Below are 13,651 nucleotides of genomic sequence, written 5' to 3' on the forward strand. Positions count from 1 at the left end.
AGTAGTATAATGTGTTTTGTGGTGTATTTTTACACATACCCATGCTGAGTGGGAGAAAGATCTCTGTAAATGGACAATTGTGTGTAAAAAAAATTAACAAATTGTCATTTACAGAGATATTTCTCCCACCCAGCATGGGTATGTGTAAAAATACACCCCAAAACACATTATACTACTTCTCTTGAGTAAGGCAATACCACATGTGTGGCACTTTTTTGCAGCCTAACTGCGCTAAGGGGCCCAAAGTCCAATGAGCACAGGGGTGCTTACAATTTAGCACCCCCCAAAATGTCAGGACAGTAAACACACCCCACAAATGACCCCATTTTGGAAAGTAGACTCTTCAAGGTATTCAGAGAGGGGCATGGTGAGTCCGTGGCAGATTTCATTTTTTTTTGTTTTTTAGAAGAAATGGAAACTTTTTTTTTTCTCACAAAGTGTCATTTTCCGCTTACTTGTGACGAAAAATAATATCTTCTATGAACTCACTATGCCTCTCAGTGAATACTTTGGGATGTCTTCTTTCCAAAATGGGGTCATTTGGGGGGCATTTATACTATCCTGGAATTCTATCCCCTCATGAAACATGACAGGGGGTCAGAAAAGTCAGAGATGCTTGAAAATGGGAAAATTCACTTTTTGCACCATAGTTTGTAAATGCTATAACTTTTACCCAAACCAATAAATATACACTGAATGGGTTTTTTTTTTTTATCAAAAACATGTTTGTCCACATTTTTCGCGCTGCATGTATACAGAAATTTTACTTTATTTGAAAAATGTCAGCACAGAAAGTAAAAAAGAAATCTTTTTTTTGCCGAAATTCATGTCTTTTTTGATGAATATAATAAAAAGTAAAAATCGCAGGAGCAATCAAATAGCACCAAAAGAAAGCTTTATTAGTGACAAGAAAAGGAGCCAAAATTCATTTAGGTGGTAGGTTGTATGAGCGAGCAATAAACCGTGAAAGCTGCAGTGGTCTGAATGGAAAAAAAGTGGCTGGTCCTTAAGGGGTAGAAAGCCCTAGGTCCTCAAGTGGTTAATACATGCCATTGCCAGGTTTGCGGTTTTCCCAACATATTCTCAAGGGCATGGTAAAGATTTTAGGTGGCAGACAGTTACTGTAGAAGAGCTGGACAGGGATGTAGAAGGTTCTTAAAGCGGTATTGTCCCCATATAAATCAAATTTCAACAGCAACTGGGCTGAGTGAATTAAGTGATAAAAATGCTAATCCTGTATTCAAAACTTGCAAAACTTTTTCTGCTGTGAGGCCTGGAACCCACTGAAAAACGCAACCGCTAGCGTTTTGTCTGAGCGGTTTGCAAGCGGATTCATGCGCGTTTTTGGTCGTGTTTTGCAACATTGTATTTTTTTCCCCAGCGGGTGCCTAGCGTTTTGCGTTTTTATCCTGATTGGTCCTGTGAATTATTTTTCATTTTGTTAGTGTGCTGAACCGCAAAACGCTAGCAAAACCGCTCAGTTTAGGTTTTGCTGAGCGTTTCCGCCAGCGGTTCAATACTTTACATTGAAGCGCTAACACTCCCAAAATGCTGCACGTCCTGCGTTTGCGTTTCTGAGAAACGCAAACGCTCCTGTGGAAGTTGCCCCATCCATTAACATTAGCCCAGCGTTTTGGCAAACTGCTAGCGTATCGCAGTGCTGCCAAAAGCGCTCCTGTGGGTTCCAGCCCTCATGGTTTGTAGTTATCACATACTTTAGGAGCACTGGTCCTAGTGCCAAAGAGTTGAATGCTGGGAGTTCTTTTTATCTATAATATATTCCTCCTCTTCCATTTATTTCCCTGCCTAGCTGCTTTTCAGACACACCCTCTGATTACCTGTGTACAAGCAAGGCTGAGGTGACTCAGTGATTGGATGTGTAAATAAAAAAAAGACAGTGCAGTTGTTAGTATACACCTCAGTGGGAGTGTCTGAAGATTATTGGAGGAGGGCAGCTAATGAATACACAATGAGCAAGAGAAGGGAGAGGGAAAACAAGAGTCAGGGAGGATATGATGTCAGCATTAGCTTGGCAAGATGGCCACTGCCTAGAATAGGATTTTCTGCTTTTCCTTTATAAAATTCACAGGAATCATTACGTGGATAGCACAATACATCTGTTATGTAAGTAGAAGTAGTATTTATCTACTTATATATGTGTTTTTTTATTTCTAGGTTACTGTTAGCATGGGTGTCGCTTGTTCTTTAAAGAGAAACTCCAACCAAGAATTGAACTTTATCCCAATCAGTAGCTGATACCCCCTTTTACATGAGAAATAGAATGATTTTCACAAACAGACCATCAGGGGGCGCTGTGTGACTGATTTTGTGCTGAAACTACTCCCACTAGAGGCTCTGAATACCGCTGTACTCCTGGCAAACTGCCACAATGTAACAATGTTCACAGACAGGAAATGGCTGTTTAGAGCTGTCTAACAGCCAGAACAGCTAGAAACAGCTACATAACATGCCCACAGTAACAATGTCACCATGTAATACATGTCAGAATGTGAATCTGGGAGAGGAAAGATTTTACAATGAGCAAACACTGACTAAATCATTTATACATAATTATGGTAAAAATGAAGCACTTTTTTTATTACATTATTTTCAGTGGAGTTCCTCTTTAAAGGACACATGAACTGAGAGTGATATGGGGGCCTGCCATATTTATTTCCTTTGAAACAATGCCAGTTGTCTGGCAGTCCTGCTGATCTCTTTAGATCCAGTAATATCTGGATCAAACATCTGAAACTAGCATCCAGCTTGCAAATGGTCTGACTAGATTTAGTTGGACTTTAGTCAGCAACATATGCAGGCCGTTTCTGAAAAAACTGACACCATTGATGACAGAAACTAATGGTATTCAGCCTGTATGGATAGGCGCAACAGTAGCAGTCAGTTTCACAGTGAATTTTTGAACTTCGAGAGATACTTTCTAAAGGTTATAATGCTTTGGCAATGTACCTTGTTTTATTTGGAGTTTTATCTGTCTAATTGTGCCCATACATGGTACATTTTTTTTTTCAGCCAATCTTACCATTTCTATGTAATATAAGGGAACTGCCTAAATTATCCTTTCAGTATATTCACTTAATTTACCCTAATGCTACATAGAAATGGTAAGATTGGATGAAAAAAAAATTGTACCATGTACGGGCACCATTATGCTTCTTCCTCTTCAATTTGAACCTCATATACCCTTTTTCCCTGAAAAGAAGACCTACCCTGAAAATAAGCCTTAGCTGGAATTTTGAGCATGCTTGAAATGTAAGCTCTGCCCCGAAAATAAGCCCTAGCGGAAGTTAAGAGGAGGAAGAGACAGCCAGTAAGTAGGGACACAGTGGTGCAGTGCCAATCAGGCACTGATCCTGTCATCCCAGCACACAGCAAGGTTGTCAGCTGTGTGCAGGGAAGACAGGGCAAGTGCCTGATCAGTACAGTAGCATACTTTCAAATCCATGAACATCACAGTACAAAGAAGAAACAGGAAATGTTCTGCTGAGAGACACTTTCTAATAGAAATATAAGATAGCCCCTGAAAATAAGCCCTAGCACATATTTTAGAGCAAAAATTAATATAAGGCACTGTCTTATTTTCAGGGAAAGACTGTAGCATGTGTGTGATATCACATGCACCACTTGCTAAACACCAGCAATGTGTGAGGTGCAAATGGAGGAGCATGAAGCGTAAGACAGATGGGCACTGTGTGGTGGCCAACATAGGACAGGTAAGGTATAAATGCACACACATGGGGCACATTTATATACTAGGGGTGTGGTGGATTCAGCCAAATCCTGACAGATTTCACACCAAAATTGATTGAGAATAAGCCTGCTGTGTATGGGCAGCAGACAGACCTCTCTCTAATTAGATTCGATCAGAGAGAGATCTGTCTCTTGGCCGAATCTGCCCATCATCTCTAGATGTATGGGTACATTAAGGCATTTACTTTTAGATATGTGCAGATGGCAGGTTAGTACAATGCTGTTCAACTGACATAGTGGACCACGGGATAGAACTCGTTCACTCTTGGCTTCGCCATTGATACACCTCCCCCCACCGGAAAATCAGGTTCTAGCAAAATCAGGATGGACAGCGCTGGCTTAAATTGGACCATGCATTTAGAGAAATGCACCCTGTATGTATTTAGAGAGTTTAGCCTGTCTAATTCCCTCATCTGTGACTAATCACAAGTTGTAATTTGATCCCTGAGCTGACTGCCACAGCAGAGACCTCATTGGTTAACGCAGGATTTTAACCATATGTCTGCTTCCTTGAAAGCAGGAAGTAGACACACTGCAGATTTATATCTGCTGTAACAATTTTTTTCCTTTAAAAAGGTTCTGCTGTTGTGTATCTTTTAGAGCAAAGAGGAAGTTTTGAGTTCAGGTCTGCTTTAAGGTTTGTACACACTTTTGACGGATGTCGCCCATCAGGGATCAGGATCTGATCCCCCTTGGGCGACGTCACTGGGTCAGGCTGTACATGTGTTTCAGCTGTGTTGCTATGTAGGGAGGCGAGGAACGGTGCGAATAATGGGATCAGCGTCCCTATGGGTGAATAGAGCCTCCCAGCGGATCACTCGCAAGTTGGGAGGGTCGCAACACGTCTGATTATAAGCCACCTCCAGCCGATCAGGCGTGTGTATGGGCCTTCCGTACATTCAAATCTTTTATGCTAATCTACAGCTGCATTTCTTCAGGCAGATCAGCACAATGGGGAAGATTCACAAAGCTTTTGCTCCTGTTTTCATCTTATGTTACATTTTTAAGCTCCCAAAGAGAAACAAAATAATATGAGGTAAGAAAAGTAATATTGAAATAAAGTTAATCAGGAACAAATTCCTTTGAGTGATTATTTTGCCTGTAAATGGGCTGAAAGGTTATTTTTATGATTTAGGTGATAAGTCAGTTGTAGTAGTTACTGTGATGTGTGACATCTGTAACATGCAGAGCAGCCTCATACTTCCTCCTGTGGGTAAAAGTGTGTGTCTTTCTCATGTTGTGACAAGCGATAGTTTACCAGTCTTTTCTGAACATTACAGTTTGGCTGCACATCTGGATATGAAAAAATTAGCAGTGATGTATTTGTTTACCATTTTATTCTATGGTGCCACTAAAAAGCGTAGGAAAGAAACTGTGTTCTGTTTGCAGAATAATTTATACATGGATTGGCAAACTGTAAAATACTTCTATATTTTATTAGTATTTATCTTGATATTTATTAATATAGTAATTACTTTTCTAAATCAACAAACTATAAATTACACATTATGCCTGGTATACACCATGCAATTTCTCATCAGATGGGTCGATAATTTCTGACAGATTCGATTTCCGATCGTTTTTTCTGATCAATTATATGCAAATCGATCAGATAAACGATCTGAAATCAGATCGGCCTGTCAGAAATTATCTATTCCACCCATCCATCTGATGGGAAATTGCATGGTGTGTATCAGGCTTTGACTTGTGTTCACAACTTCAGTTCACTGGGCATCTCCTCCCCAGCCAGGCCTCTTAGTAGATTATTTACCGCCAGCACTCCCATGGTATTCCTTGTGCTATAGGTGGCACTTCCAATGTGGGGTAAAATAACTGCAGGAACAGAAAGTTAAAAGGAAACCTTATTAAGTTTGTAGAAGTATATATGTAAATTGGCACATGCTGCAAAAAAAAAAAAAGTTGAGACAGTAAGATATTTAAAATGCCAAAGCAGGCAGAGAGGGCGAGTCACAATTGTTAACCGTTTTACCTAACGAGTAGCTAGGCTGGTTTGTTGTTTTGGCTATATTAGCCATTTTGAGAACAAACAGTTCCACTTCCTAGTTGTTTGCAGAACCGTAAAAACTGATCTAAAAGTAAGAATAATAATCATTGGACTTGAATTTTCCACTAAGCCATTGTGCACTTTAAAATCTGATAGCATACTCTACTGTAAGGAATACTTTGCTTAGTTGAATGTCACGTCATTTGTCTCAGTTTCTCTTATTCTGCAATGAATGTCTCTTGTATATTGATAGACAGCGCTCCACTTTGACATCACAGGTATCGATGCACACCCCACAGGTATTAACACTCACCCGGCCTGTTTGAGCACTGCTAGATTGGTCAAAGATCGCTTTATGGATGTTCAGCATCAGATCTGCAGGTGGTGTTCCTTCGGTGATTGTGCAGGTCCAGATGGTTGTATTACCCAGATGACCTCAAAAAGACAGATCTTGCATAGCATAATTCCGTTATGATAAAATTCACTCACAAACAAGTGGGTTGTCACAGCGCTCAGTGTGTAAAAAAAGGCGGTTTACACACTAGAAGCGGCAGAGACGTGGCCAGCCAACGAGCCTGTCTGGGAGGCACGGGGGAGAGTCCGTTAATACTCAGTGCTGTGACAACCCACATGTTTGCGTGAATGTTATAATAGTTTATTTTATCATACCGGAATTAGGCTATGCAAGATCTGTCTTTAGGAGGTCATCTGGGTAATAGAACAATGTGGACCTGCACAATCACCGGAGGAACACCACCTGCAGATATGATGCTGGACATTCATAGAGTGATCCTTGACCAATTTCGCAGTGGTCAAACAGGCCCGGGTGAGTGTAATACCTGCATTGATACCTGTGATGTCAAAGCCGGAGCGATGTCTATCAATATACAAGAGACTTTTTAAAAGGCAACTGTTGAAGCCTATAAAGGGCGCAGACGCCCACAAACTGTTTTGTTCATTAACTAACTTTGAACTTCTAATCTTTTAACTATTCAAGCTTATATGATATAAGATTTATAGGACCATTCTGCTCCCATATTGTAGTGCTGTTCACATTCATTGCAGATACATTTTATGTTATGAACTTCCCTGGGCTCTATACAGACTTCTGTAGGCTAGTGATTGACACAAAACAGTTTTAGATAATGGCTCTGACCAGCTAAAAGGGACTCAAAGCAGTGCAGAAACTATGGAAAGAGGCATACCATTTTGAAGCTCTTTCTACTCTTTCCAACGACATATAAACCGCTGCCCTACGCCTTTTAGGTTTCGATATTTTCACGGTCAAAATCATGGCTGCCGTGATTTCGATCGCGAAAATAGCGAAAACTAAAAGGCGTAGGGCGGCTGTTTGTGTCGTTTGAAAGAGGAGAAAGAGAACTTCAAAGTGGTATGCATCCTTCCATAGTTTCTGCACTGCTCGGAGTCCCTTAAAGAGGATCTGTAACATCAAAAGATCCCCTGGGGGGTACTCACCTCGGGTGGGGGAAGCCTCCGGATCCTAAGGAGGCTTCCCACGCCGTCCTCTGTCCCACGGGGGTCTCGCTGCAGCCCTCCGTACAAGATGACGTCATTATTTACCTTCCCGGCTCCTGCGCAGGCGCTCTGGCGGCTGTCGGCTCCGAACTACATGGAAATACCCGATTGCTGTCGGGTCTGCTCTACTGTGCAGGCGCAAGTTTCCGGCGCCTGCGCAGTAGAGCGGACCCGACTGAGATCGGGTATTTCCGTGTAATTCGTAGCGGAAAGCAGCCACAGCGCCCCCGCTGGAGCCAGCAAAGGTAAATATTGATTTTACAGTCGGGTCTGTCGCCGGCTGTTCGGAGGGCTGCAGCGAGACCCCCGTGGGACAGAGGACGGCGTGGGAAGCCTCATTAGGATCCGGAGGCTTCCCCCACCCGAGGTGAGTACCTCCCAGGGGATGTTTCTGAGGTTACAGAGTCTCTTTAAGCAGCTACTGGGACAAGTGAACATGGGCTGGCTTGAAAGTATATCATTAAAGGGCAACTGAAGAGAAAGGAATATGGAGGCTGCCATATTTATTTCCTCTTAAGCAATACTAGTTGCCCGGCAGCCCTGCTGATCCTTTTCCTCCAATACTTTTAGTAATAGACCCTAAACAAGCATGCAGCAGATCTGGCGTTTCTGACAATGTCAGATCTGACAGGATTAGCTGCATGCTTGTTTCAGGCGTTATTCAGACACTGCTAACGCCAAAAAGCTCAGTAGGGCTGCCAGGCAACTGGCATTGTTTAAAAGGAAATAAATATGTCAGCCTCCATATCCCTCGCACTTCAGTTGCCCTTTAAAGAGAACCAGAGCCAAAGCTCTGGTTCAGTAAGAGGTAAAGAAAGGAAAGACTCAGTATTCTATTGAGTCTTCTTTCAGCATCAACCGCTTTCCCACTTCTGAGCGCAGACTCCTTACATATTGGGGGCTCCTCTTCTGTGACGAGTATGGACATACAGTGGCCATGCAAACACAGCTGGACATGTGGAGTAGCACGAAGCCGCTCATGCACGAGCAGCTCTCGCTTACTGCGCATGTGCAGCCATGCTTGCCTGGCTAATGCACGGTCACACTGATGCCAGAAAAGTGGAATGGTGTTCTATAATTGAAATTATTGATTTAGAAAGTGCCAAAATATTCTGTGGTGCCAAAATCAGGTAGATATCAATTTGGAACATTCAAAAAGTGTGTCTAATATTAAACCTTGCTCTGTGCACAAATTAGAAATGGGGAAATGATCAAAATCAGGTAGACAATCATTTTGGCACATTTAGAAAGTGTATGCCTAACTTTAATCTTTTGGGTGGTGCACACGAGTTATCTCAGAGCAGACAATAGTGCTATGGTGCCAGCTAGACACTAGTTTATCTGAATTGCCTAGTAAGCCTGTGTGGTCATGAAACCTAATCACATGACTTTTAGCCTAAATAGAAATAAATGGCACAACCCCCCTGTTCTTGTGGGGGAAACCACCCTCTACTATCTACACTGAAGATCAGTGGTCCTCAAACTAAGGCCCCCCACACACAAAATGTATTACTTATAGATGCGGACTGCTGCATCTTTAAAAAATTGGCAGCACACATATAGAATAGCAGTGCTGACACCACCCTTTCACATGGAAGCTAGAAAGAAGTCATTCACTGTTGTCCAATTGGACGGCAGGTTGTCACCTGGGTACGCTTCTTTGTCTGGCCCGCAAAGACTTCTTCAGATTGTGCTCCAGGCAATTGGGTGACATTATGGCTCACATATGACTTGCTATGTTAGGGTCACAATATCTGCACTTGCTGAGTTGGGGGGCATACTATCTGCACAAATGGTCTGGTTAAATGGGGACATTAGGGCTGTACATGTTAAAAGGAGCCGTCTACAATACCTAGGAACAATGTAATGTCTTTCTACATCATTTTATTTATACTTTGCCCCCCCCCCCCCTCCCCCCCCAGCAGTCTGAAATAGGTTGACCCGGCCCTTGACCAAAAAAGTTCGGGGACTCTTGCTGTAGATAGACAGACAGAGTCTACAGTATCCTTCCATCTAGTGGGGGGAAACAGTATTGCACTGCTTATAACTTTTCATGCTACAGTCCTACTGTATCTTGCGCCTAATAACTAGAATACAACATTTGTCTGTGTCACATCACAGACGATGCTTAGTTTTTTAGTCACTTTTTGTCCTGCATTTAACCACTTGAGGACCCACCCTTTACCCCCCCCTTAAGCAGTGGCGTAGCTAAGAAGCTGTGGGCCCCGATGCAGGTTTTACATTGGGCCCCCCAAGCACTCTATACATAACAATTGATACGACGCACCAAAACCTGCCAATGGCAACTACAGTGTCAGAGGTGCAAGAAGGGGATGGGGAACAGTTTGTTAATGATTACCACTATTCAAAGTATCTATAGAAGTAAATATTATGATCATAGGACCAATAAAGAACTAATACTGTAGTTGAGGGAGGGCCCTTCGGGGCCCCTCAGGCCCAAGGGCCCCGATGCGGTCGCAACCTCTGCAACCCCTATTGCTACGCCCCTGCCCTTAAGGACCAGCGCTGTTTTAGCTGATCTGTGCTGGGTGGGCTGTGCAGCCCCCAGCACAGATCAGGGTGCAGGCAGAGCGACCAGATCGCCCCCCTTTTTTCCTCATTAGGGGGATGATGTGCTGGGGGGGTCTGATCACTCCTACCTGCTGGGTGTTGCGGGGGGGGGGGGCACCTCAAAGCCCCTCTCCACGGCGAGATTCCTCCCCTCCCTCTCCTACCTGTCCACCCGCGGTGATCCGCGCTGCACAGGACGCTATCAGTCCTGTGCAGCCAGTGACAGGCTGTCCCCTGTCACATGGCGGCGATCCCCGGCCTCTGGTTGGCCGGGGATCGCCGATCTGCCTTACGGCGCTGCTGCGCAGCAGCGCCGTACAATGTAAACAAAGCGGATTATTTCCGCTTGTGTTTACATTTAGCCTGCGAGCCACGATCGGCGGCCCACAGGCTATTCACGGAGCCCCCCGCCGTGAATTGACAGGAAGCAGCCGCTCGCGCGAGCGGCTGCTTCCTGATTAATCAGCCTGCAGCTGGCGATGCAGTACTGCGTCGCTGGTCCTGCAGCTGCCACTTTGCCGACGCACGGTATAAGCGTGCGGTCGGCAAGTGGTTAAAGGGAACCAGAACTGAAAAAATAAAGATTTTAAACATACCTGGGGCTTCCTCCAGCCCAATACGCACTGATCAATCCCACGCCACCGTCCTCCTCTGCCCGCAGCTACGAGAACTGGCTCCCCGCTGTTCCGTCAGTCGGAGCCAGTCTAAGCGTAGCTGAAGTGCGCTCTTTGCGTATCTCTGCAGCAGTATATGGAGAGATACGTAGAGGGTGCACTTCTGCGTAACTGGCTCCGATGAAGTCAGCGACGGGAGCCAGTTCTAGTAGATGCGGGCAGCGGTGGATGGCGATCAGAGGTGTGGGATCGACCAGTGCATATGGGGCTGGAGGAAGCCCCAGGTATGTATAACTTCTTTTTCATTTTTTCAGCTAGGGTACATCTCTGGTACCCTTTAAGTGTGAGATTTCATTTTTTCGTTCAAATTTGTAAACGTGCTAAGCTGCAATAGTAGCAGTAGTATTAGCAACGCATTCGGTATGCTGGGAAAAAAGCCAGTTCATTTGTTTGTGTTTTTAAAAATTGAACTGAAAAAAATCCTGAATTGTGAGGGGCCCATTGACTTTTTCAACATGAGTGCGGTGGTATGCTTGATTTTAATATGCATGCACCCTGCCCAAGTTTGCTACTTAATAGCGACTAAATATTGCACACAAAAAATAACTTAATAAAAAATATAAATCGGTCTGCAGCACTTGCAAGGCTCTTATTAATAACTCCTTTATTATGGCTTTACATATTTAAACATTTTAGGTTGCCTCAATCCCAGTTTATAGTCTGTCATTTGTCAAACCCTCCACACCCAAATAGGGGAAGGTTCTACTTTCCCTTATGCATTAAGTTGCTCTTGCAGTCAACTTAACAGTTCCAAGTATTATTTTGAATAATAACACTACAAACTGTTTTCAATATTATACTATTGGCTCCCTTATCCAAGTTCCAGACTAAATTATGTACAGGTATATGTAAATGCAGTTAGTCACCATTTTGAGAGAGAAGCAAAACCGGTAGTACAAATGCAGCATAATAAAGTCTTAAAGGACAACCAATGTGACATGATGAGATAGACATGTGTATGTACAGCGCTAAGCACACAAATAACTAGGCTGTGTTCCTTTTTTCTCTTTTTCTGCCTGAAAAAGTTTAACATTAGGTATGTAAGTGACAGTCAGACTGGGTCAGACTATAGCATAACACTCACTGATAAGTAATTACAGCCATAAAACACTGTCCTGTCATTAAATGGCTTCTGAGAGCAGAAAAGCTAAAAAGGGTAAATAATTCATAGATTTAAACTCTGTCATACTTCAATGAAGGGGTCATATAGCAGAGACAATGAAACAGTAAAAACTTAAGAACTAGATTTAAAAATAAAATAAAACTGTGGGATATCTTAAGTAATTTTTAGGAGACAGAGGATAGATACAATTGTTTTTCTCATCAGTTTTTCACCTCGGATATCCTTTAATTTTTATAAAATGTTTCATCTTCCCTCAGTGGCTTAATACTCGACTCAAGAAAACAACGATTGTAGCTTTAGTGGAAATGGGTTATAACCTCTGAGGGTTTTTATTGCCATCTCATTTCCCAGTTTGTGACAATTTAGCTTACTTCCTCTCCGGACTGTTAGCGGGGAGTGACTGAGGCAGAAGCAAATAAGACTTCTTTCTTGCAGAGTGGCTAAGCCGCATGCGTTTTTCTGCAACCTGCTCATTGTGCGGTCTGCGAACGAATGCTGCATGTATTTAACAAAACGTGTGGCTGACCCATTCAGTATAGTGCCACGCAATGCATACAAACGTAGACGGCGTTTGCGTTCCGATCGCATGGCCATCAGCGTTTGATAATGTGAACATGGCCTTACTATTGGAAACCCCAAGAAGCTTTTATTGCTATACCTCATTTCCTGTCCTCGGGGCCACCATGTTTTTTTGTTTCTTTATCATCATGTAGGTCCCAGGGACAGGAAGGAGGGGGAAAATTCTCTCCAGTGGGACATAAACAGTACCCCCCCCCCCCCCCCTCCTTTTTTTAAAAAATCTTTCCAAAATAAATGTATATATAAATAAGTTTATAAAGTTTTTGGAACTACTGTAATAACTGGTAGCTGCACAGCTTTAATGAATAACTCTTGTGGTTGGCATGCAACATTTGTAAGCAGACATATTCTGACATGAAGATAGTTCAATGAAGGATGTAAAAATGTTACCACAGTTCTTCAGGCTCAGCAGTGGGTGATTTGTTGGTAGAGGTTCAGGAGTTGTGACATCTAAGCCAGCACCTGCTATTTGGCCACTGACCAGTGCTTGGTACAAGTCTTCCTGGTTTACCGCAGAGCCTCTGAAAACAACATTATATAGCTTTTACACAGACATAATGTATTGCATCACAAAGTGTTGGGGTGCTCATACATTACTAAAATTTTGGCATTGATTGCTGGCGGATTCAAACATAATGATGAAATTGGGCAGATATCGATGCCGCAACATTTCCGTCAGTAATCTGTTAAAAAGGATTGATTGTGTTTCCAGGGAAATATTGGTCGCAAGGGCTCGTGAGGGTGTGCAGCAGTGACCACATTCAATTTCACAACGATTGACAGACCCCCCCCCCCCCCCCATCCGGATTCCTCTCAAGTGTATATGTCCTATCCTGGTTCCGTGTTGTGTTGCATGCTCACCTGTCACGCCGGCATATCTTCTAACCTTCTCCAGTGTCCGTCTTTTTGGCATCGCTACATGCGGCAATGTCACGAGGTACAGGTGCTAGCGGTGAAAATTCAAAAGGAGGCAGGACCCCAGCAGAGGTGGAGAGTTGTGCATGACAGGTGAACTACACATACACCTGGGGGGACAGCAGGAACATTTCCAAATCTGCAGTGTGTAGGCATTCTATCTGGTGGCAGATGGAGAGGTATACAGTATGGGTACCTTAGTGTAAGCCACTTAAAGGGTACCTAAACTAAGGATATGGATTTTTCCTTTTAAAATAATGCCAGTTGCCTGACTCTCCTGCTGATCCTTTGCCTCTAATACTTTTAGCCACAGCCCCTTAACCACTTGAGGACCCACCCTTTACCCCCCCTTAAGGACCAGCGCTGGTTTGATTGATCTGTGCTGGGTGGGCTCTGCAGCCCCCAGCACAGATCAGGGTGCAGGCAGGGAGATCAGATTGCCCCCCTTTTTCCCCCCTATGGGGATGTGCTGGGGGGGGG

The 13,651-nt window shown here is 43.5% G+C and overlaps 1 protein-coding gene across 1 annotated transcript in view; it reads right to left on the reverse strand.

Annotated features, from left to right (window-relative positions):
* Window positions 1–5,183: 5,183 nt before the first annotated feature.
* The window catches only part of GRHPR (glyoxylate and hydroxypyruvate reductase), a 69,263-nt gene continuing 60,795 nt past the window's right edge, over window positions 5,184–13,651 (reverse strand). Inside the window, exons 8-9 of the mRNA XM_068234220.1 lie at window positions 12,647–12,777; window positions 5,184–5,601 (exon numbers count right to left, since the gene is read on the reverse strand). Coding sequence (XP_068090321.1) covers window positions 5,480–5,601; window positions 12,647–12,777 — 253 coding nt within the window. The 3' untranslated portion in view covers window positions 5,184–5,479. The remainder of the gene's footprint in view (window positions 5,602–12,646; window positions 12,778–13,651) is intronic.

The sequence above is a fragment of the Hyperolius riggenbachi genome, chromosome 1, assembly GCF_040937935.1.
Source record: "Hyperolius riggenbachi isolate aHypRig1 chromosome 1, aHypRig1.pri, whole genome shotgun sequence".
NCBI lineage: Eukaryota > Metazoa > Chordata > Amphibia > Anura > Hyperoliidae > Hyperolius > Hyperolius riggenbachi.